The sequence below is a fragment of the Dicentrarchus labrax genome, unplaced genomic scaffold (assembly GCF_905237075.1).
Source record: "Dicentrarchus labrax unplaced genomic scaffold, dlabrax2021, whole genome shotgun sequence".
Classification (NCBI taxonomy): domain Eukaryota; kingdom Metazoa; phylum Chordata; class Actinopteri; family Moronidae; genus Dicentrarchus; species Dicentrarchus labrax.
The window spans coordinates 22,917,360-22,944,140 of record NW_026136713.1 but is presented as its reverse complement, the minus strand read 5'-3'; the positions used below and the strand labels follow the sequence as shown (position 1 = coordinate 22,944,140).

The 26,781-nt window shown below is 42.6% G+C and overlaps 1 protein-coding gene and 1 pseudogene across 1 annotated transcript; both read left to right on the top strand.

Annotated features, from left to right (window-relative positions):
• Positions 1-13,859: 13,859 nt before the first annotated feature.
• LOC127374666 (uncharacterized) lies at positions 13,860-14,339 on the top strand (the record flags this gene model as incomplete). Its single annotated transcript, XM_051420286.1, has 1 exon — positions 13,860-14,339. A coding segment is annotated over one exon (480 nt), but the record flags the coding sequence as incomplete, so codon positions are not given.
• Positions 14,340-14,651: 312 nt separating this feature from the next.
• LOC127374640 (uncharacterized) lies at positions 14,652-16,352 on the top strand (annotated as a pseudogene).
• The last annotated feature ends 10,429 nt before the right edge of the window (positions 16,353-26,781 follow it).

Genomic DNA, 26,781 nt, shown 5'->3' with positions numbered 1-26,781 from the left:
TGGACTCTGTGTTGTGGACTCTGTGTTGGACTCTGTGTTGTGGACTCTGTGTTGGACTCTGTTGGACTCTGTGTTGGACTCTGTGTTGTGGACTCTGTGTTGTGGACTCTGTGTTGGACTCTGTGTTGGACTCTGTGTTGTGGATTCTGTGTTGGACTCTGTGTTGTGGACTCTGTGTTGTGGACTCTGTGTTGGACTCTGTGTTGTGGACTCTGTGTTGTGGACTCTGTGTTGGACTCTGTGTTGGACTCTGTGTTGTGGATTCTGTGTTGGACTCTGTGTTGGACTCTGTGTTGTGGACTCTGTGTTGGACTCTGTGTTGGACTCACACACACACACTCACTGACTCGTTCCGTCAGCCTGAAGTAAGTTTGTGATTGGAGGGAAATATTGTGTAAAACATGAAGAATTGTTGGTGTTATTGGCTCTAAAGGTCTGATCTGAGGATCTCTAGATGATAATAAAAACAGTAGTGGATCCACTTGGTTTCTATCAGGGACCAGAACCAGAGTCGGGCCAGGTCCAGATGAATGGCGGCTCTGTATCCATCGGCGTTGGTCCGTTCAGGTCCACTGCACTTTGGACCTGTTTGAGTCTCTGTGTTGGAAACCGCACACACCACCAGAGACACAATTAGCCCGCGGAGCTAAAGCGGCGCCCGACCCGCGGCTCAGGCCTCTAATCCAGCCGGTGCATGATGTCACTTCCTGCTGGAGGAGGCGGGTTGAACAGGAAGTTGGCCTGGAGTCAGAGTTGACTGGTGTTTGAGGGTTTAACTGGTTCCTGTGACACAGCTGCAACTGTCGATACTCCACGGGTTTAAATAAAGGTTCATACAAAACAGCTGTAATAAAATCAGCTGCTATTGATCGAGCTCATCTGAGTTATTGATTACAATACTTAACGAGTTCTGTAACATTAACTTATAAAATCACATTCATCTGAAAAGTGTTACTTTAGATAAATAAAAGGTTTTCACTCTGTAACTTTACGCCATCTTGTATCCATCAACCAGAACAATCTGTACAATTGAAAAACACTGAATAGTTTAATAAATAAAGTTAACTTAAACAAACTGGAGTCACTCAATAAATAAATTAAACCAACTCAAACACGAACAGTTGAAGATATAATTCAGTTGTTTCAGTGAACTTAAATGTGTTCAGTGTTTTAAGTAATGGGATTTAAGTTAAGATTTTCGTTAAGTTCACTTTATATAATTTAACACATTAAGCCCCAAAAATTAGCTTTTGATAATTAATTATTAACCATTTTTAAAGGTAATGTAATAATTTGATTTAGTGGAAGAAAACTGAGTAAATTAAATTCAAATGGAAACATTTGTATAAAGTATTGATTTAAGTGACTTTATTCAGATTTATTCTGTTCACACCTTTTAAATTTAGAGAAATGCAGCATATGAGAGTAATTTACAATTAATTGATCTTAATAAATACTAATAAATAAGTTAGTTGTACTCAAATATATTTTCATGCTTAAATGAATAAATTTAAGCACTTTAAGGTGATTTGTTCCCTCAGACAGTTTGAGTTGAACTGACTCTTTAGGTTTTACAGTGAAGTCGGAGCTTTATGTGACCACAGCGTCTCTGGTTCGTCACACAGTCGATTTAAAACAACATTCATCTTTTATTTTTGCTTAAATTGTTTAAAAATGCAGCATTTTAATAGAAATCTACTCAAACTGAAGCTGCAGGAGTTCAGAGAGCAGAAGAAGCCAACTGAGCGATAAATCCTACAGGTGTGTCGACAGGTGAGCTCGGTGTTTACTGTCGGACAGACAGTCGGACGGTCGCACGCACACGCTGCAACCCGATCGCCCGCCGAGAGGATGGGAGGAGTTATCACAGACGTAAATCCAGAGAGGCTCAGGTGGACGATGAAAGGCCGGCGGGCGCTGTCGACGTGGATTTACAGCCGACGCTTCTGCCATTAAAACTGTGAATGTAGCCTGAGAGCTACAGTAAGACACACAGCAGCAGATTTATGAAAGGAAATAGCTGCACTGTGCTTTTTCTGTTTTATTATATTTTCCAGGGAAAGTGTCACGTTCCAGCGCTCGGTGGGAACTGGACACAGGAAGCTGGACGGGGAGCCGACGACAACATCTGGATGTGATTTCAGACAAAGTGAAATATGAAAAGTGAAGGAGGGACAGAGATTTTACTTCTGTTCAGACCAATAAATAAATCTGTACCAGAGGGTCACAACCTCTCCAACACATGAAGTCACTGTGCTGCAAGTAACTGAGTACATTTACTCAACTACTGCACTGTCATCTGATAACTTTAGATTATTGGTACAAAATATAATCAATAAATAAAAACACTGGAGAAATATCAGATAATACAAATAAAAGAAAGATAAAAGTTAGATTCACTATAAATGTCTTTGATATGTACAGAAATGTTTGATTTAAATATACACATGTATAAATATATATAAATATAAAAATGAACAATGTTACAGCAGGAGAAAGTTTCACTGTGAATAAATGTTTTAGATTGAGATAAAACTGACTGCAGTCGGCGTCCTGTTGCTCAAACACTAAGAAATACAAATAAATTCACATATACATTATTTTTCATTCATAGCGCTCCGTATGTTCGTCACTCCTTTGTTTTGAACTGTTACGTCATTTATTGTTGATAAATACGTTAGCTGGGGAAGCTAACGTTAGCCAAATAACAGATCCACTCAGATAGTATTTAACTAGCGATAACGTTAGCAAGTTAATGTAAGCGAGATAAAGTAACCTGCAAATGGTGAACCAGCCAGATCGGCCCCCGAGAGTCTGCATGAAGCTAACTGACAGTATTTTGCTACGATAGCTAGCTCGCAATTTGTCGGCATTAGCAAGCAAGCTAACGTTATCCAGCTAAAAGCACCATCAGACAATATGTTCCTCAAGCTTTGCAGTAATGTTAGCTTTGACTTTGGACTTGGAAAATGCTTCAATATCTTACATATGAAACCTTTAATAGCTGCAGAAAAACACACAACCTGCAACTATGGAGAAAAATAAAAACCATGTAAAGTTTTTAGAGAAGAATATCAGAAAAAAACAAAACAATTTCAAACAATTTAGACTCCAGAAAATTGTTAAAAACAAGAAGTTTGAGGAATACCTTCACTTCCCTCGAGGGTGATTGAATTATATTGCTAAATTGGACGTGTGTAATATATCTCAGCTCTCTGAAGACATAAGGCAAATGTTAAATACCTGAAGGCTTCAGAATGAAATCATCCAGAACATTTCTCTTTGAGACAGAAGACAGAAATATTCAGATTGTACATGATCAGTTTAAAGAGAAAAAATCATTCACTCCCTCAAATGAGAACAAATCTCTTTAAAACACTAATTGGTACACTCAATATACTTAATTTATCCCGTCACATTAAATATCCAGGCTCTTTGTTTGAAAACACTAAATATTTGTAATGTTTCTGCTCTACAAAATAATTATAATAAAACATGAAAGTCATTAAAAACCCATTTGATGTAATCACATGAACCTGTTCGGTTTCTGCTCTCCAGTTTAATTTGCTTTCTGAAACATAATTAGTAAAAACCTTTGCTGCCCTCCTTTGTCTTCGCTCGCCTGGAGATGAAAAGCAGCTCTCGCTGAAGTGGAGTCACACGTGAAAAAAGGAAAAAGAGGAAGCGCTGAGCAGCTGATGGAGGTTAACAGGTTTCCAGCGAGCGTGTTGTCGGTTTTCCCGCCCGCGTTTCATCATCGTGTTCACGCTGTAGCTTTAATATCGACTGTCACCGGGGAGCGACACGAATATGTACCAGCATCGTCTGAGGCGATGGAGAAATGAAGAACACAATAACATCAAAAGAAAACAAAGTGTTCGGATCACTTTAAAGACAACAGCGGGAGGAAAAAAAATGTTCATTTCCATAATGTTGAACCTTTGCTGGAGCCCCCCGAGGTGATCTCTCCCCGGAGGATCCACAGCGGCTTCCCCCTCCGCACCACATCGCCTCTTTTGTGTCTGAGAGGTTTCTGTTTTCTAAAAATACAGCGTCTGATCGGATAAATCACGTTCCAGTCTGATGTGTTCTCAGAGTCCGAGGCCGGGGTTCCCTGAAGGCACCGCGCAGTGTTTTCACTGCCTGATAAGAATAACTGAGCGAATGTTTTCAATATCCAGCCGCATGCAAGACAAACATTTACAGTCACATTTACATTTAAAGTCCTGCAATAACACAGACAAACATACAGAGTTATACACTGTGTGCTAATGTTAACGGAGATCAGTTACACTTTAATGTGATTCTCCGGGTCCTTCAGGGGGTCCCAGCAGTCACTGACTTGGTTTCACGCTCCTTGAGAGTTTCTCAAAGGCCCTTAGGAGACATCCAGGTGTACTTTAAGAGGTTCTTGGGTCACTAGGAGTCCTTACAAGGGTGTCTGGGGGCCCTTGAGATGTTGAAGATGTTCTAGGAGAAATGGTTCTAGTCAGTCCTTGAGATCATATCAGGGGTCAATAATGAGGTTCTAAGGGTCACTTTACGGGGTTTCAAGGTTCCCGGTGGGTATATTCAGGGTCCAGCAGTCACTGAGATGGTTTTAGGACTCTTCTCTAGGAGGATGTTCTAAAGGGGGTTGTAGTCCTTGGAGGATTTCTAAGCACCCCTGGACGAGATCGGGTTCTTAGGGAGGTTATAGTGTTATAAGACATTCTGCAGGAGGTTCTACTGACTGGGTTCAGTAAGAAGGCTGTAAAGCTCTCTGAGAGTCCTTAAGTAGGTTTAAGAGAATCCAGGGAGGATTCAAGTGATCCTTGAGAGGGTTCTTGGTGAGTTTTAGAAGTCACATGACAGGGTTTCAGGGTCCTGGAGGAGGTTTTAAGGGTCCTGACAGGATTCTGGGGGTTCTTAAGGATGTGGAGGCCTTGGACAGGCGTCAGGAAGTATTCATTGTTCTCTTTCTTCAGTCTAAAACTAACTGACAGCAGATAGCAGAACTTCAGCAGCTGTAAGTGAAAATCTGTGTGGACTCGGACTGTTGATCCTCTCTGCAGGGTTCCTGTTCTCCGACTGCTGCTGGCTCTACATTAAATCCAGATTACACCTCAGAGACTCATGAGAACAACGTTTCCAAAGCACAGAAAGAGAAGTCCCCCATTTCTGGATGTTTCTCTTTAAAAAGAGAGAGAGAGTGCTGTCAGGGGTTCCTGCAGACAGAAAACTCTCAGAGAAGTCAGGGAATCCCGGAGGAATCCCAGCCAGGAACGTGGAGGAGGGGGGATCGAGACCCCACCACAAGAACCACCACAGAGCTGCGGTCCACGGGGTCACTTCATGGGTCGACTCGGTCCTGGATCTGTGGAGGTTTTCTCTCTTTGGTTTGAGGAGAAAATGCAGCAGCGTTTTACAGGGAAGGAAACAGTGGCTGCAGCTACTGGAGTTCAGTGTGAGAGGGAATCTAACCCACAACTCTGGTTAATGCCTTGCTCTGCTTCCACCTTAAATAATAAATGTTAAAACACTAAAAAGGACCAAGAAAAAGAAATGTTTTGTTCAATTTATGACTTAAAACATAATTATTCGAGATGCACGATCATTATCTGTGCAGACAGAATATTAGTCGATAATCAGAAACACTTTATTGATCCTCGGAGGGAAATCTGTGTCGTTACTCACCATCACAAAATAGTAATAAGAACATTAAATTAAATATGTATTACAATATCTAATAACTATGACAGAATAATGAATAAATAGTAATAATAGCTAAATCCTTAAATTAAATTGCCGTATTGGTGAACCAGTTTATTGCACATTAATCAGAGTAAAGTAATTAGTGATAATTAAATTATAGCTGATAAATAATAATACGTTTATTTTGCATTATTATGCAAAACACCTGATAAACTGAATTTAAAAGTGTTTGTCAAGTTTTATGAGGAAATTTACGGGGAAAAAATAAATGAACATTCGAAGAGTCAGAACTGTTGTTGTTGTTGTTGTTGTTGTGGTAAACAGCAGTGATGTCAGTCAGATTTAGGTATTTAATATTAAACCATCTTTGAACATTTCACAGATACATTCAGCAGCAGTCGGTACATTAATGAACTTTATTACATTAATAGAAAATATAATTCACTCTGATCCTGTTTGCTGTTGCACATTAGCAGAAACTGTTCACATCTTTTCTCTGCTGCCACAGACTGAAGATCTTCAATAATTTTATTTATTTGATTTGACCTTTATTTTTACAGGAAGTCCCACTGAGATCAAACTCACCTTTACAGGAGAACGCCGTCTGAGCGAGTTATCTACAGTATGATGTACAGAAGAACCCACAGCAACACACTGTTCAAACACAGCTACCACACGCTTCATCATCACACTCTTCATCACCACACTCTCCATCAGTGGATCTAACAGTGAGGAAGTGCTTCTTCAGAACCTGAAAGGATGTTAAAAAACAACCAGAATGAAAACTGTACTCGGAGACTTTGGTCACATTAAGAGTTAACATTTTTAAATAAAGTTTTGTGAACAATAAGAAAATAAAATAAAACAAAATGTGTGTGTGTGTGTGTGTGTTTATGTGTCTGTGAGTGTGAGTGCGTGTGTGTGTGTGTGTGTGACAGGCTGACCTTTATTCACACTCAGATTTCATCTTTTTTTTCTCCACTGCAGTGAGGAGGAGGAGGAGCGACCCTTCTCTTCTTCATCCTGCTCTGAACCTTCACAGCGGGGTTAATGTAAGGCCACGTCCCCCGACACTAACACACAGACACACACACTCTCTCTCTCTCTCTCTCTCTTTCACACACACACACACACAGTCCTGAGAGGATCTGAGCACGTGCAGAGAGGATTTTGTGATGTTTCTGCAGACGACGGTGAACTCAGAGAATATTTTATCTTCAGCTGCAAACGACAGAAACAGATTTTATTTGAGGAGCATTAAAGACGTTAAAATACAGTTTATAGCTTCACTGTAAAAACCTAAAGCAACTGATTCAGTACAGTTTAACATTTAATGTCATTATTTCAGTTTTTCAACTAGAGTGCTTGAAAATAAAAAAGTTGCAACTGAAAATGTTTATTTATATATTTTATATATAAATATATTTATTAAACAGAAAATAACAATAATAACTATTATATTTAGTTTTTCACGTTTAACAATTCTTCAAATACACATTTTGTTTTCAAGGCTGAAAGTTTTTCTGGAAGAAGAGAAATTAAATTATCATTAATTATTTATATTATTTAAGGATCATTGTTGACACTCTATAATCCGAAAGACGTGTCTCTGTTCACACTGAATGAACAAATCAACGTTACGATCTGTTCCTGAGGTTGTTATGAGTCCAGGTGGCTGGGTCCTGGTCTTGGTCTTCCTTCAGGGGGTTCAGGGAGTCTTTGAGGACATTTCAGGGGTTCGATTGGAAGTTAAAGGATAATTGAAATTGTTGAAGAAGAAGAACAAAGACAGAAATAGTCCGGTGTGGTTTAGATTAAAGAAGAGCAGCAGACCAGATCAGCCCCAAGAGGAAAGGTAGAGACCCGGATAGGAGCCATGCTGGTCCTGGACTATGTCCGGTTTCTGGACAAACCTTTACAGAGACCTGCTCCCTCAACATCCCAGATCCTCGACAGATGAGTTCGGAGCTGACTGAATGAAACCATTTTATTGTCACTATCGTGTTGCTGCTGTTTACGTTCAGCCATCATCGTTCATATTCTTACATTATTCTGTCTTTTTACGTTACCTTTCCACTGAAATAATGCGACAACACGCAGGTGAATCAGGTCAGACAGGGGTTACCACAATGAATCATACGCAGTCACAGGGGTTAGCTGTGCTGTTGTTTACGTCAAGAGTCGGATTCATGATGCTGATTTTTTTTATGATCAGATTAACATATTTTATTATCAGCATTAAGTTAAAAAACATTAAAGTTTAATTGCAGCTCAGAATAAAGAAATATAACATAAACCAGAATCAGATCAGCTCCACCTGTGAGGTTCTGACTGCGGGTGTGAAAAACTCTTTAAATCGGATTATTTTGGGATTCAGACAGAAAGAAAAGAGGAAGAAAATGGACGTTTCTCTCCACTGTGTGTAAAGTTTAACTTTTCACTTTGCTTTCTCACAACAGAAGCTTCAAGAGAAAAATCTCCAGTTTCGTTCAGGTGATTTATTAACTTCACATTCACTTTCATGTTCAAGCATCATGAGAAAAAAACCTGAAATTCAGGCCATCAGTTGTCAAATTTGCTGAAGCAAACTCAGGAGAATCAGCAATTAGAGTATTTCTGTCTGTGTTAAAGGAATAAAAGCAAATAAACGGTTTTAATTTAATGAGCACAAACTGACTGAAGATACCGTCACATCTCGGCTCCTTCTTCCTATGAGTTAGCTCATTATTTATTATTCAGCAGTGGATTGAGGTTTGAATGTTAGTGGGTTTGAGTTTTATTCTTCTGATATTTTACAGGAGAACAAGTGAAACTCCTGGTTCGTTATTTTCTGTCCACGTTTACTTCCTGTTCTGACCCTGTTTGGTCACCAGAAGAAGAAAATGACTTCCTGCCAGTTTTCTGACTCGCAGCCTCATTTGGCCGCCGGATCAGAAACATTCGGAGGTATTTCTGCCAGATTTTTCCCAGGAATCATTTTATGTGGCGAGCCTCCCGCCCGCTCCCTGATCCAGTTTGCTGTTTTCCCATGACACGCTTCCTGACATGTTTCCCCGTGCGGTTTCAGCCGCTGCCAGGATGTGGAGGAGCGACGGGCTTCAGAGCCGAGCGAGACTTCCACTGCTCATCAGAACCAACACATCAGTTATCTGCATTGTTTTCAGTCTGAGCAGAGATCTTCTGACGGTGTAACATCCATCAGACTGCAGCGGTTTTAATATTCAGTGAAGATAATTTACATTAATTCAACCTTTAGCTGTAGAAGGATAAAAATCCCAACTCAAAGTCCACTTACTGGCTTTATCAGGAGCTTTTAGTGAGTCGAACTATCCGAAGATACAGTAATAAAGTCAATGTTCAGATTTCCTGGAGCTTTTTAGTTCAATAATTCCTCATTTGTATATTTGAAGCTTCCATATGTCAGATAGTGAATCAGTGTGTGTGAGCAGAGAGTGAACAGGTTGTAGTGGAGCTTTGTCCCTCTGCTGTCTGTGGACTGATCTCTATGTGTCTCTATGTAGGATGAGGGTCAAAGGTTGTGACCTTTATGCTCCCGAGTGTCAACAGTGGGCAACACAGAGTCCACACAGAGTCCACAACACAGAGTCCAACACACAGAGTCCAACACAGAGTCCACAACACAGAGTCCAACACAGAGTCCAACACAGAGTCCAACACAGAGTCCACAACACAGAGTCCAACACAGAGTCCACAACACAGAGTCCAACACAGAGTCCACAACACAGAGTCCAACACAGAGTCCAACACAGAGTCCACAACACAGAGTCCAACACAGAGTCCAACACAGAGTCCACCACAGAGTCCAACACAGAGTCCACAGAGTCTACAACACAGAGTCCAACACAGAGTCCAGCAACACAGAGTCCAACACAGAGTCCACAGACACAGAGTCCAACACAGAGTCCACAACACAGAGTCCACAACACAGAGTCCAACACAGGTCAACACAGAGTCCACAACACAGAGTCCAACACAGAGTCCACAACACAGAGTCCAACACAGAGTCCAACACAGAGTCCAACACAGAGTCCACAACACAGAGTCCAACACAGAGTCCCACAACACAGAGTCCAACACAGAGTCTAACACAGAGTCCAACACAGAGTCCAACACAGAGTCCACAACACAGAGTCCAACACAGAGTCCACAACACAGAGTCAACACAGAGTCCAACCTCAACACAGAGTCCACAACACAGAGTCCAACACAGAGTCCAACACAGAGTCCAACACAGAGTCCACAACACAGAGTCCACAACACAGAGTCCAACACAGAGTCCAACACAGAGTCCACAACACAGTGTCAAACAGAGTCCAACACAGGTCACACAGAGTCCAACACAGAGTCCAACACAGAGTCCACAGCACAGAGTCCACAACACAGAGTCCAACACAGAGTCCAACACAGAGTCCACAACACAGAGTCCAACACAGAGTCCACAACACAGAGTCCAACACAGAGTCCACAACACAGAGTCCAACACAGAGTCCACAACACAGAGTCCAACACAGAGTCCAACACAGAGTCCACAACACAGAGTCCAACACAGAGTCCAACACAGAGTCCAAAGTCAAAGCTAACATTAATGCTAAGCTAGTGGAACATATTGTCTGATTGTGCTGTTAGCTGGATAACGTTAGCTTGATTGCTAATGTTGTTGCTAACAATATACTAACTTCACTGTCTAAAACAGTTAAAAGTAACCTGACTGCTATTGTGTGTTGATTCATTAATATTATTAATTAATAATAATTAGAACTTTTAGTTTTGATACTGTTAATACGTTATAATTATAATACATCTGTGCTTTAACTTAAGTTATATTTTAAGAGTAATGGAGTACTTTACATGGTGGTTTTGGTACTTTTACTTGAATAAAAGCTCATTAATGTGATGAGTGAAGATGATGAATTATTATTGCTGCTGCAGTTTCTCAATAACTGACAAATATGTAAATGAATAAAAACAAAACAAAGCGATTCAATTAGCAGAAGAATAAAAGGGCAGCAGCCTGTAAATAAACAGTTCTTATTATTAACAGAAACATGTCAGACTGTGAAACAAAGAGAAATACTGAAGTTCTTCTTCTCACTGAGGAGGAGGAGGAGGAGGAGGTGAGAGACGATCTGTCAGAAGGAGATCCTGTAAGACGAGTGTCGGAGCAGGGAGGGAAATAATTAGTGCGGTGGTAATAAGAGTCTTAATAGGATGAGAGTTTGTTAATGTGTCTATTATTAGAGCTGAGATATTGAAGCTGCTGCTGCCTCCAATAATAGAAAGTAATAATGATCATCACACTGTGGATGTAAACCACTTCCACGACATGATTACTGCTGTACGCCGACACCACGGCGGCGGCTGCTTATTGATTATCACAGAGCGGTAAATACCAACAGAGACCGACTGAATGTGAACTTATTGTGATAGAAACAGAAATATCTGATATGTAACTGATATAATTCTGTTGATTGTTTTTAAATCTCTTCTTTGGCTGCAGAACCACAAAGACCTCCTGCAGGGTCCACTAGAGTCCCCAGGACCCCTCAGGTGACCCTCACCTGTACAACATCAGGTATTTATGGCGTACTGCAGATTCTGTTTCTGTTTGTGTAACCCAGATTAAAAGTGAATTCATATGGTTAATGTAATTATATAAAATATATATATAGTAAATCCAAATCTCAAATTTCAAACATATAAATGTCAAACGCGGTCACTTCCTCTTCCTCGCCTGCACGCCGGCGTGCTACAACAACTCCAAACAAAGAACAGATCGTCTGCAGCCGGCGGGGAACGAGCTCTGATCTCTGTCGTATTTAAACAGCAAACGTTTGCTTCCAATACAAAACCTCCATAGTAAAACTGCTGATTTAAGGCGGTTAGAGTTACACTTAAAGCACTTCTGGTTATTTCTTCATTATTGTTTGGATTTGTATTTTTTATCGTATTTAGCATAAAAGTGTAATTAATTTGAAAAATTTTTCTCCCAATGTTGTTCATAAGATTTAGAGTTTAAACGTATTATTTCTCCTTAGACATCAACCAACCACAGTTTTGAATGAACTTAAAGGAAGCGTCAGATCCGTCCCACAGCCAAGGGGGGGGCAGGTGTAGACGTGGAGGTGGGTGTGTAAGGAGTGCTCAGTGAGTTAGTGTGATCTTATTGATTGACGGAGCTGATCTGCAGTCAGTCTGCAGCTCATTAACATGCAGGACCGATCGCAGCCGGACGCTCTGATTGGACATCTGTCAATAGAGGAATTAACGTGTTGGACAGGCCTCCCCTGGACAGAGGTTAGACAATCCTGCTGAGGACCCCCCCCCCTCCGCCAACACACTGAGATTGACAGCAGGATTAGAGACCCCAGAACCCCCCAGAACCCCCCAGAACCCCCCAGAAACCTCCCACCGTCCCCGAGGTCTCCGAGAAAAACTCTGTGTTTAAGATTGACAGGTGAGACTAAAGGAAATATTCTGATGCTAAACGGCGTTTTCTTCTCCTCCCGCCCGCCGGGCCGCCGGACCACCGGACCACCGGACCGCTGGACCACCGGAACACGTCCAGTTCAGCTGAGAGACTGAGAGACTTTAATCAGACCAGAGAAGAAGAAAACGCAGTCAAACAAACACATGAGCAGTTCACAGAAACAACCAAATATAATTATTAAAGTCTAAAACTACTGCTAGCTAACGGTAGCTACATTAGCAGCTAGCCAAAGGTAGCTACATTAGCAGCTAGTTAACGGTAGCTACATTAGCAGCTAGCTAACGGCAGCTACATTAGCAGCTAGCCAACGGCCGCTACATTAGCAGCTAGCTAACGGCAGCTAAATTAGCAGCTAGCCAACGGCAGCTACATTAGCAGCTAGCCAACGGCAGCTACATTAGCAGCTAGCCAACGGTAGCTACATTAGCAGCTAGCTAACGGCAGCTACATTAGCAGCTAGCCAACGGCAGCTACATTAGCAGCTAGCCAACGGCAGCTACATTAGCAGCTAGAACTGTGTTCAGTGTTCTGTCAGACGTTGTTAGAGGAACAATAAGAGTTAGTCTGACCTGCTGCCAACCTGTTTACTGTTTGACATTAAAGAAACCAGAACCAGAACCAGAACAGGGCGAGGGAGGAGGGGGGAGTACAGGGGGGAGGACGGGGGGAGGACTGTGGGAACCAGAGGGCTGTGGAGAGACAAGCAGTGTCCAACACAAACTGAAATGTGGAGCTGAAGCATGAAACTGGTTCCTGCTGCCGCTCCTTAATGTGTTTATGGTTCTAATGTTCTGATGGTTCTGGGACCGGTTCCAGATCCACTTACAGGCTCAACTGATGCCAACTGCCCTCCAGCAGAATAACACTGACACATAGAGACTGATCCAGAATCTGCAACAGCTGCTCTCACATCCACTGCAGTCCTCCAACACCACCACCACCACCACCACAACACCACCCCCCCCCCCCCCCCCCCCCCCCCAACACCCCCACCCCCCCCCCCAACAACACCCCCCCCACCACCAACAACACCATCACCATCAACACCATCACCATCAACACCATCACCACCACCACCATCACCACCACCACCAACAACACCATCACCACCAACAACACCATCACCATCAAACCATCACCACCACCAACACCACCACCAACAACAACACCACCACCACCAACAACAACCACCCCACCACCAACAACACCACCACCACCACCACCACCACCACCACCAACACCAACAACAACAAAAAAAACACCACCAACAACAACACCACCAACACCAAAAAAAAAAAAAAAAAAAAAAACCATACCCACACACCACCACCACCAACAACACCATCACCACCAACAACACCATCACCATCAACACCACCACCAACAACACCATCACCACCACCACCAACAACACCATCACCACCATCACCACCAACAACACCATCACCATCAACACCACCACCAACAACACCACACCCCCCACACCACACCACCAACACAACACCACCCCCACCACCCCCCACACCAACCCCCCCCCCCCCCCCCCCCCCCCCCCCCCCACAACACCACCACCAACAACACCATCACCACACACCACCACCAACAACACCATCCACCACCACCAACAACACCATCACCACCAACAACACCATCACCATCAACACCACCACCAACAACACCATCACCACCACCAACAACAACACCATCACCATCAACACCATCACCACCACCACCATCACCACCACCACCAACAACACCATCACCACCACCAACAACAACCCCATCACCATCAACACCATCACCACCACCACCACCACCACCACCATCACCAACACCACCAACAACAACACCATCACCATCAACACCACCACCACCAACACCAACAACACCATCACCACCACCACCACCATCACCAACAACACCATCAACACCATCACCACCACCACCATTACCACCACCACCAACACCAACAACAACACCATCATCAACACCAACAACACCATCACCATCACCACCACCACCACCAACACCAACAACACCACCACCAACACCATCACCATCATCACCACCAACAACAACACCACCATCACCATCAACACCATCACCACCACCAACAACACCAACAACAACACCATCACCATCAACACCACCACCACCACCACCATCACCACCACCAACAACAACACCATCACCATCAACACCATCACCACCACCACCAGCACCAACACCAACAACAACACCATCAACACCAACAACACCACCACCAACACCATCACCACCACCACCACCAACACCAACAACACCATCACCATCACCATCAACACCATCACCACCACCACCAACACCATCACCAACACCAACAACACCATCACCATCAACACCATCACCACCACCAACAACACCAACAACACCATGACCACCACCACCACCAACACCAACAACACCATCACCACCAACACCAACACCAACACCATCACCACCACCACCAACACCAACAACACCATCACCATCAACACCATCACCACCACCAACAACACCAACACCAACAACACCATGACCACCACCACCAACACCAACAACACCATCACCATCAACACCATAACCACCACCACCAACACCAACACCAACACCAACAACACCATCACCACCACCACCACCACCAACAACACCATCACCACCACCACCACCACCAACACCATCACCACCACCACCACCAACACCAACAACACCATCACCATCAACACCACCACCACCAACACCAACAACACCATCACCACCACCACCACCACCAACACCAACAACACCATCACCACCACCACCAACACCAACAACACCATGACCACCAACACCATCACCACCACTACCACCACCATCACCATCAACACCATCACCACCATCACCAACACCAACACCAACAACACCATCACCATCAACACCATCACCATCACCACCACCACCACCACCACCACCATCAACACCATCACCACCAACACCAACAACACCATCACCACCACCACCACCAACAACACCACCAACACCAACAACACCACCACCATCAACACCACCACCACCAACACCAACAACACCATCACCACCACCACCACCATCACCAACAACACCATCAACACCATCACCACCACCACCATCACCACCACCAACAACACCAACACCAACAACAACACCATCATCAACACCAACAACACCATCACCATCACCACCACCAACACCAACAACACCACCACCAACACCATCACCATCATCACCACCAACAACAACACCACCATCACCATCACCACCACCAACAACACCAACAACAACACCATCACCATCAACACCACCACCACCACCACCATCACCACCACCAACAACAACACCATCACCATCAACACCAACAACACCACCACCAACACCATCACCACCACCACCACCAACACCAACAACACCATCACCACCACCACCAACACCATCACCAACACCAACAACACCATCACCATCAACACCATCACAACCACCAACAACACCAACAACACCATGACCACCACCACCACCATCACCATCAACACCATCACCACCACCACCACCAACACCAACAACACCATCACCATCACCACCAACACCATCACCATCACCACCACCAACACCAACAACACCATCACCATCAACACCATCACCACCACCAACAACACCAACACCAACAACACCATGACCACCACCACCAACAACACCATCACCATCAACACCATCACCACCACCACCAACACCAACAACACCATCACCACCACCACCAACACCAACAACACCATCACCACCACCACCACCACCAACACCATCACCACCACCACCACCAACACCAACAACACCATCACCATCAACACCATCACCACCAACACCAACAACACCATCACCACCACCACCAAACCCAACAACACCATCACCACCACCACCAACACCAACAACACCATGACCACCAACACCATCACCACCACTACCACCACCATCACCATCAACACCATCACCACCATCACCAACACCAACAACACCATCACCATCAACACCATCACCACCACCACCATCACCATCAACACCATCACCACCATCACCAACACCAACAACACCATCACCATCAACACCATCACCACCACCACCACCACCACCATCAACACCATCACCACCAACACCAACAACACCATCACCACCACCACCACCAACAACACCACCAACACCAACAACACCACCACCACCACCAACACCAACAACACCATCACCACCACCACCAACACCAACAACACCACCACCATCACCATCACCAACACCAACAACACCACCACCATCAACATCACCAACACCATCATCAACAACACCACCACCATCACCATCACCATCACCAACACCATCACCATCACCAACACAATCACCATCACCATCACCAACACCATCACCAACAACACAACTACCATCACCAACACCAACACCAACACCACCACCATCACCAACACAATCACCATCACCAACACCAACACCACCACCATCACCAACACAATCACCATCACCAACACCAACACCAACAACACCACCACCATCACCAACAACACCACCACCATCACCAACACCATCACCAACAACACCACCACCACAATCACCAACACAATCACCATCACCAACACCAACACTATCACCATCACCAACACCACCACCACCACCACCACCACCAACACCAACAACACCACTAACACCATCATCAACACCAACAACACCACCACCATCACCATCACCACCAACAACACCAACAACACCAACAACAACAACACCACCACCAACACCATCACCATCACCATCATCACCACCAACACCAACAACACCACCAACAACACCACCACCATCACCAACACCAATACCATCACCAACACCAACACCACCACCAACACCACCACCAACACCAACACCACCACCATCACCAACAACACCACCAACACCATCACCATCACCAATACCATCACCATCACCATTATCACCACCACCAACACCAACAACACCACCATCACCAACACCAACAACACCACCAACACCATCACCAACACCAACACCATCACCATCACCACCACCACCAACAACACCACCAACACCATCACCAACACCATCACCACCACCACCACCATCACCAACAACACCACCAACACCATCACTAACACCATCACCATCACCATCACCACCACCACCATCACCAACAACACCACCAACACCATCACCAACACCATCACCATCACCATTATCACCACCACCAACACCAACAACACCACCATCACCAACACCACCACCAACACCAACACCATCACCATCACCATCACCACCACCACCACCACCAACACCAACAACACCACCAACACCATCACCAACACCACCACCATCACCCCCACCACCAACACCATCATAACCCTCCACCAACCCTAACCACCACCACATCCACTGTGTGCTTCCACTCTGCTGTAGCTGCTTTCTCTCTCCAGGGCTGCAGACCTCATTAGGAGGTTTAATCAGCGGTCTGGGACACACCTGGTCCCGGTGAATAAATCCAGAGAAGCAGCCAGTTCAGCTTGAAGCTCCTCACTCTGCAACACCTTTATTTGTGTCTTTATTTTGCTTTTGTTTGTGTTTACAGCACAACATCTCCTCCCTGCACCACCACTGCAGCCAGTAAACCTTTAACCAATCCCAAATCTCTGCAACCGTCCTGGAGGTCAAAGCTAGTTCTTTAATCGGATCTCATTTGTTTTTGAATAAGAAAATAATAAAATCAAATTAGATTTTAAAAAAATGAAAGTTTCTCTGAGATTATCTTCCTCAGAGCGTGGGAGCCTTTAGATAATCACTTATGGAAATGAAATGTACATATAACAGATCATTTTACAATCAAAACAATAAAGCTGAGATTCTCCAAACTTGTTTCTGGAGACCGGTGAGATGGAGGATGCGGTCCGACCTCTAGAGTCTCCCCTCATTCAGGCTTTTATTGTGACACAGCTGGAGGAAGTGTTATGACTAAAACATATGAAATAAAAATCACAAAATCTGACGGAAATAATAACGCAAACCGATAAAAGCAACTGATTATTAGTTTGGTGTTAAATATTAAAGTGTTTGATTATGTTAAAGAGTGTAAATCTTCCTGCCTTCAGCCTCTCAGTGAGACCCGCCAATAAAAAATGAAAGAAAGAGGTCAACTCCTGTTTTCCCTTTAAATATTCACACTGACGATTGAGCGCACACACACGTTTAAAATTCATCGGCCGACCATTTAGATTCAGGTCATTAGTTGCCCGAAATGTGCATCTCAATATGTGGGCCAACAGTTATTAAGAGTTTTTTTGACGGCTGAACGACTGAATAATTCATTTTTTGTTGGAGGCACATTATTTATTTATTAATCAGCCTTAAATTTGGTCTCAGATCAGATTATCCGGCTGCTTTCCAACACCTTTTCCGCCTGCTTTTGACTCCCCCCCCTCTTTCTGTCAGCGAGGATTTCAGGTCGGAGCGTCGACATCAGCTGCTCATTATTTGTTCCATTGATTTTTGCAAATGGTGTTTCCCCAAAATATCAGCCGCCCATTACGCAGCATGAATTATAGATGGCAGACGAGCTGCTGGGAAACAAAAGGCGGGACGTCCACGCCGCTCCCAGTTTGGGTCGTCCACTTCTAAAATACTTCCTTTTTCTGACCCTTTCACAGTAAAACAAAGTTTTCAGGAATCCTGCCGGTCGAACCTGAATGACCTCGTCGCTGTAAGGAAGTGAAAGTGTTGCATCATGTTTCCAACAAACTCCAGAAAAAAGGCCTTTAGCGAAATCTCTGCATAATTTAGCAGATTATAAAGTTTTTCCTTCCACTAATGTGTAAATAGTCATCCAGTTTTCTTGCAGGAAGCAGATAATGAGAGTGAATGAACTCAACAAACACACTTAACAGAAATCTCCTGCAGCGATTGAACTTACACAAATCTACAAAGAGAAATGTGGAAACGGACTTTATGAGACGTGTCACTTCTGAACTGTATTTCATAATTGTTACACCACGCTGAGATCCAGAGACGCTTTTCAAATGTTTGTCGACAGATTTTATCTTCAACTTTGTCTCTGTCAAAGCCGAGACGTGAAAACCATCAGATGCATGTTTAACTTTTATATTAACGCATAAATATTCTCACATAACGCAGGAAAACAGCTGTAACTCAGGTACATTTAGTAAATTCAAATAAAAAAGTGATTATAAAATAAAATGAGTTTATATCCTGTTTGTCTGAAGATTACGAGGCTCACAGGATATCTCTGTTTTTTGGGGCATTTTTCATTTGTCTCAACACAGCTAACCTCTGGTTTGCGAAGCGTTTATATGTTCATATAAAGAGTGACCGGAGAATTATTATAATAAAGATAAAATAAATAAATTCAGCTTAATCATCAGTTAAATGTATTGAAACCAAATAATAATCCACATAAATTAACCTCCATGGCTGCAACTAAACATAAATGACCAAATCCAGTGAATCTTTCTCCGTATTAAACTGTCCAACTGTACAGCAGAAATAAACACTGGTACAGAAAACGCAAAGAACATCCTACAGAACAACTACAACCAGCTCAAGAACCACTCAAACCACCTGACGGACCTATAGCTACAACCTCCTGCACTAGAACCATCTTACTGGACTTTTAGAACCAACTAAAGGACTAACAGAACAACCTTCTTAGAACCACTGGAACCATCCTAATAACTTGTAGAACCCACTCAATGACCACTAGAACCTGCCAAAGAAACATCACAGTCAATTAAATTCACTACAACCTCCTCATAAACCTAAAAAATCTTTCAGTGACCACAAGAACCTCTTATAGAACAATATCAATAGCTAAACAACCTCAGAGCCACAACATCCTGAGTGACATAAACCATCTTACAGGACTTTTAGAACTAAAGGAACCCTAGAACCTTTTCAGGGACTGTGTGAACAACCAATAAGACCACCCAAATAACCAACGGGACCACTAGAACCACGTCAGTGACCACAACCTCCTAAAGAACCACATGAACCAAGTGCTTGCTCATGGTGGTACTGTTGGGTCTCTGTAATTAATGTTAAAGAGTTCGGTCTAGACCTGCTCTATTTGAAAAGTGTCCTGAGATAACTTCTGTTATGAATTGGCGCTATACAAATAAAATTGAATTGAATTGAATTGAAATGAACCATCTTAATGACTTGTAGACCCCCTCAGACTCTGGCTTAAACCTACCAAAGAAACACCACGATCTATCACTAGAACCTCCTCAATGACCAGAAGAATCCTGTTAAGGAACCTTCAGAACCACTTTACGGGTTCTTCTTCACAAACACTGAATACTGATGAGACGACAGATGAAACATGCAGTTTGTAAAGTGTTGTTCCACCAGCAGAACAGCTTGAGTTGTTCTTGGCAAAGAGTCTGTAGACTGGAAGTAGAATTCAGGAATATAAACAACATGAAATATTATGACATTGAAATCTCTCTGATGGCAGTAATAATATTTCTTTCTATATGAGATGTTTGGACCAATCCCATGAAACGCAGCTGTGAACTGTGTGAAACACGAACTGTTAGCTGGAGGATATTTTGGGTGCCTTAATAAAATCAGGGAGTGTACCTTTAAATGATCAACCTGATTATCTTCACACTGCTGATTTAATAGAAAATTCAAATAACACTGTGCAGTATATTTATTTTAATGATAGAAAGTGTTTGTGTTTTTCATCTGGATCTGCATCAAATAAAACTGAACACATGTGCCAGATTTGGTTTTTCCATCCCAGGGCGTAGTTCATGAGAAAATAGTAAAAAAAAAAAAGAACTAATGTTAAGAAATCCTTTTGGATCTGCACCAAAAACTAATCAATTATTCTTTGGCCCAAAGTCAGTCGAATTCCAAATATCTCAAAAACTATTTAACTGAAAACCAGATAAACAAAAGCTCTTTGGCAGATAATAAATATAAATAAATGTTGTTTTTAGCTCAGCAGAAGTTTATCTTCACATCTCTGTTAACTGTATGATTGTGATATAATAACACTGGACAGAAAGCAAACATCCAATGGTGTCCATGTTTATAGAAACGGAAAAAACATTAAATCTGTCAAAGGTTCATGTTTGTACCCAAACGTATTTATTCCAGTGTTACTGATCAGAGTAACGTCCTCTGAGATACAGAGCTCAGTCAAACTAATCTCAGCTTTCACTTCCAGGTTCAATTCATTCATTCATAAAGAAACATCATAAAACTGTAAAGAACAAGTCAACAAACAAGTGTAAAGGAACTGTTGTTGGTCCGTCTGTCATGTTCTCCTCACTTTGAACTGTAATTACTTTATTGATCCTCTGACCTTTCCTCCAGCGCAACCATCAGGTCGATAATTGAATGTGGTTAAATGTGGTTGATGAGTGCGTTATGGATGGTGGGTAGTTAGTCAGAAAGGTATACAGCACACACTGAATAATAAAACAGTCTGTAGTCTCTGTGACGTCCCTCACAGGTCTGTGAAGAGCCGTTGAGAATCAGTGTGGTCAGCTCTGGCTGTCGCCATCTTGGCTCTGAGTTCTTGGGGTCCTAAGGTAGTTTTGGTGGTCTTTTTGGTTGTTCTTGTGGTCCGTTAGAAGATTCCAAGGGTCCTTTGGGTGGCTGTAGTGGTCACTGAGGAGGTTGTATAGGTCTTTCAGGTGGTTCTTGTGGTTGCTCAAAGACATTTTTAGTGATCATTGACGATGTTCTAGGGGTACTTGAGGTGGTTCTAATGGTTCTTTAGCTGGTTGTAGTTGTTCAGTAGGGTGTTGTTTTGGTTATTAAGGATATTTTAGTGGTTTATGAGGAGGTTGTAATGATTTTAATTGACTGTGGTGTTTCTTTGGCAGGTTCTAGTGGTCATTGAATGGGTTATACAAGTCATTGGGATGGTTCCATTGGGATGGTTCCTGGTGGTCACTGAGGTTGTTCTAGTTGTCATTTAGGTGTTTTTTGTGGTCACTGAGAAGGTTCTTGGGGTCCTTTGATTGGTTTGTGGTGTTTGGCAGGTTGTAGTGATCACTGTGGGAGTTATGTGTTGTGTTTTTTCAGATGTTCTATTGAGCTCTACAGGTCATTTAGGTTGTTCCAGTGGTACTTTAATCAGGTTGTAGGATTCCCTTAGAGGGTCATTGAGTGGGTTCTAAACCATTAAGATGGTTCTAGTGGCTATTTAGCAGGTTATGGTCTCTGGTGGTCATTAGGGTTTTTTCTTGGGGTCCCCTAGATAGTTTTGGTGATTATTTTGGTTATTCTTGTGGTCTCTGAGAAGGTTCTAGGGCTCCCTTAGGTTGTTTAAGGTTGTCATTGAAGGAGTTCTACCAGTGATTAGGATGGTTCTAGTCCTTTTTAGGAGGCTGTGGTCATTGAGGGGGTTCCAGTAATGCTTCATTTTGTTCTAGTGATCCTTGGGGTCCTGTAGATAGTTATAGTGCCTACATTAAATGCCCAATTTGATCATTTTCAGATCTTATTCAGTTTGTATCCGTACAGTGAGTTGTTACATAAAGGCTTCAGTCACTTAAAGTCAATATAATATTTCTGAAATGTTCTTTTTATGTGTTGTGATATTTCTGGGCTCTCGTGTGTGTGCAGTGGAAACCTCCGTTCCCTCCAACAGAAACCACTAATGACTGTTTGTCTTTGCCACTTCAAACATGTTCAAACGTCACCGCTGGGGCTTCTGAGGTCGCCGCCACAGGGGCCCCAGCCCTGATGTAACCAGGCTGGAGTCCCCACGCTGTGACATCACAGACGTCATTATTACCACAACAAACACCAGCAGCACCACGACCCTGCTGACAGCAAAGCACAAGACCCAGAGCCAATGTTAGACCACCAACACCAAAATACTGTGATACCACTAACACTGCTGACCACTAGTGACACACAGCTAATAAGCTACGATAGCTTCCTCCATTTTGAGCTTGGCTTGTTGCTAGCAGCAGATTTCATTGTTCCTGCAAGAAAATTATTTCACAATTAAAAAAATCTGTTTTAAATTCTGGTTCTTGGATCTGTTGCCATGTTGCTGCTGTTGGTGATATTAGCATCACTAATGAGGTTATCAATATCACAACGCGTCCTTACGTCAGCATGAACTAACTGATTTCAACCAATAATATCATCACATTCACCCGTCAATCAATCTGCAACTTTAGCTTTATTATCACTGTACAAACACACAACTTTATTATCACTGTACAAACACACAACTTTATTATCACTGTACAGACACACAACTTTATTAACACTGTACAATCACACAACTTTATTAACACTGTACAATCACAACTTTATTAACACTGTACAAACACACAACTTTATTAACACTGTACAAACACACAACACACAACTTTATTATCACTGTACAGACACACAACTTTATTATCACTGTACAGACACACAACTTTATTATCACTGTACAAACACACAACTTTATTATCACTGTACAGACACACAACTTTATTAACACTGTACAAACACACAACTTTATTAACACTGTACAAACACAACTTTATTAACACTGTACAAACACAACTTTATTATCACTGTACAAACACAACTTTATTATCACTGTACAGACACACAACTTTATTAACACTGTACAAACACACAACTTTATTAACACTGTACAATCACAACTTTATTAACACTGTACAAACACACAACTTTATTAACACTGTACAAACACACAACACACAACTTTATTATCACTGTACAGACACACAACTTTATTATCACTGTACAGACACACAACTTTATTATCACTGTACAGACACACAACTTTATTATCACTGTACAGACACACAACTTTATTATCACTGTACAGACACACAACTTTATTAACACTGTACAAACACACAACTTTATTAACACTGTACAAACACACAACTTTATTAACACTGTACAAACACAACTTTATTATCACTGTACAAACACAACTTTATTATCACTGTACAGACACACAACTTTATTAACACTGTACAAACACAACTTTATTATCACTGTACAGACACACAACTTTATTAACACTGTACAGACACACAACTTTATTATCACTGTACAAACACACAACTTTATTAACACTGTACAAAAACTGAATACAACCTCTCTTAGCTCCTTTTAGCTAGTTAGCTTGTGCAGTTAACATTAGCTGACACAAGGTATCAGGAGCCAAACCCGGCAAAAAAACGAAAGACACAGATAGTTTTTGGCAAACACAGATAATGAAATACCTGTAAAGTTGAGAAAACTCACATATGTGAGCATAAATCAGTGCTGCTCATTGATTTGAACCATTGCCCACAGCTGTCTAATCCAGGCAGATAAAGTGAAGGGAGAGCTTTTGTGTTAACAGTGTGGAAACAGTTCACATTGTCTCACAATATTGCTCAACCTCAAACCTCACATACAAACACATGCACAGTCAGACACTAACATGTGTACTCTCTCCACCACTGAGCGAGCAGAAACCTCTAACACCCACAGCGGGTGTTTTCGTTGGCCGGGCTGGCGGGAATGGTGCCGGCTCTTCGCGGCGGCGTTCGGCAGAGATGGACACAGGTAGGTATTGAGTGAGACAGCCATAATCACTCTCAGCCATCTGGTCGGTGTTGTGTATCAGAAACAGCGGCGGTTCGGCCTCTGACAGGCTGCTCAGAGAGGAAACGTTAAGAGCTGCAGTGAAAGCTTAATCACTGGTTCTGTGTTTCAAGGCTGCTGCAGAGAGTTTATTATATACAGTAGATTTTTATATTTCACTGTGAGGAAGTGATTACATTCAGAGAGGTCAGTTGCTGGAGCCGCTGACGACATCCAATCACAATGAAGAGTTTTCTGTGAGAAACAAGGAACTTGAAACTGCTTATTGCTGTGCTGAGCCACTGGGAGTTCCCTGTTTACAATACGTAGAAATCAAAGAATAATTACATAAAATACATAAATGAATAAAGAAATGTATTTGAAACAATGATACATTTACACATAAACAGTTTCTGGACTTTTGATGTTTTACCCTTCTTCTAATAGAACATGAATTATTCACGTTTATTATTATTACACATGATATGAAATAAAAAATGTGTTTCACATGTTGAATATTGTGAAATATACTCAGACACAGTTTTTACATTTCACATGTGAAATATTACATAATGTGTAAAATACTAATACATTTTGTTTTGTTTCATATTAAATATTACACGACGTGATATATAATTTCTTATGTTCACAAGTGAAATATTACATATGACATGTTGAATATTACTTACATTAATCTTTTATGTTAAATGTAACATGATGTAAAATGTACTAATTTAGATTTAACTGTTTCACATGAGAAATATTACACACACATAAAACATATATTTGTATGACGACATATTCCAAAAAAGATGAATTTTTCCGACTGTTTCCACTGACGCTCTGGGGATGAACGGATGATGTCACCCGGTTGGCATTTTGGTTTGTTTTCAGGAAATTAATTCTTGAGGACCAGAAGCTGAGACTGAACAATCCGCTCAGACGGATGTTTTGTTGGGAGATGCTCCTGGCAGGAGGTGCTCGCTGCCTCCTTCCTCCTTGTCACCGTGACAACAAAGCGGTCCGCTGTGTGTGATGTGTCCTCTTTCCACCACTTTAACTTCACATGACCTCAATTTTCAGCCTCTCTCTGAAGGTTTGATGATTTATCAGCTGATTAGTCAGCTGCGAGCCGACACACTCGCCGATGATCTCCTGGACGCCGCTAACGACCTCGATTAATGACTGACCTCCTGAAATTGGTTAATTGGGCGGTGGAGGGTCGTGGAGATGTCTGGACCAGTCCAGCAGTGAGCAGAGCTGATCAATTTAACCCTGATTAAAACTGAGACTAAAGCTGTTTTTTCACAGTGCATTCTTTCTTCTCTAATGCCTGTTTCCTGAAATACCGACTCTTCCTTGTAATGCCGTGTTTTCCCATTTCCACTTTTTCCTGAATGAAAGTATTTCTTCCACTCCTGTTTTTTGGGTCTACCAGCGGATGCAGAAAATCCTGGCCGCACTGCAGATCTGTTTTCCTGCAGGGACAGGTCTATGTGCTGGGTTCACTAGGTGTTTAGTGGCGACGCAGGACTGCCAAGTATGATGTTACAGCCTTCCCATGTTAATGTTCATTCAGGAAGGACCTTTACTGCCAGAGCAGCGGGAGGGAGCCGGCCAGCTGTGAAAACACTGTTAAAGAGGCTTTAGTGCTCATTTCACGAATACTTTAAGTTTACTTATTGAAGGGGAAAAAAGAAATTAATGGACTATGCACTGGGCTTTTCCTTATTGTTCTTCCATGAGACTTCTCCATATGTGCCAGCGAGCGTCCGTCCAAGTTCAGCCCTCCTGTGAAACCGGATCCTGAAGTTCCACGTACAGAGGCACAGGCCTTTCCCCCCCACTCCTGTTCTGGGATTAACGTTTGGCTCGTGAACGCTGCCAAGAGCTGCTGCCATGTTGAATCA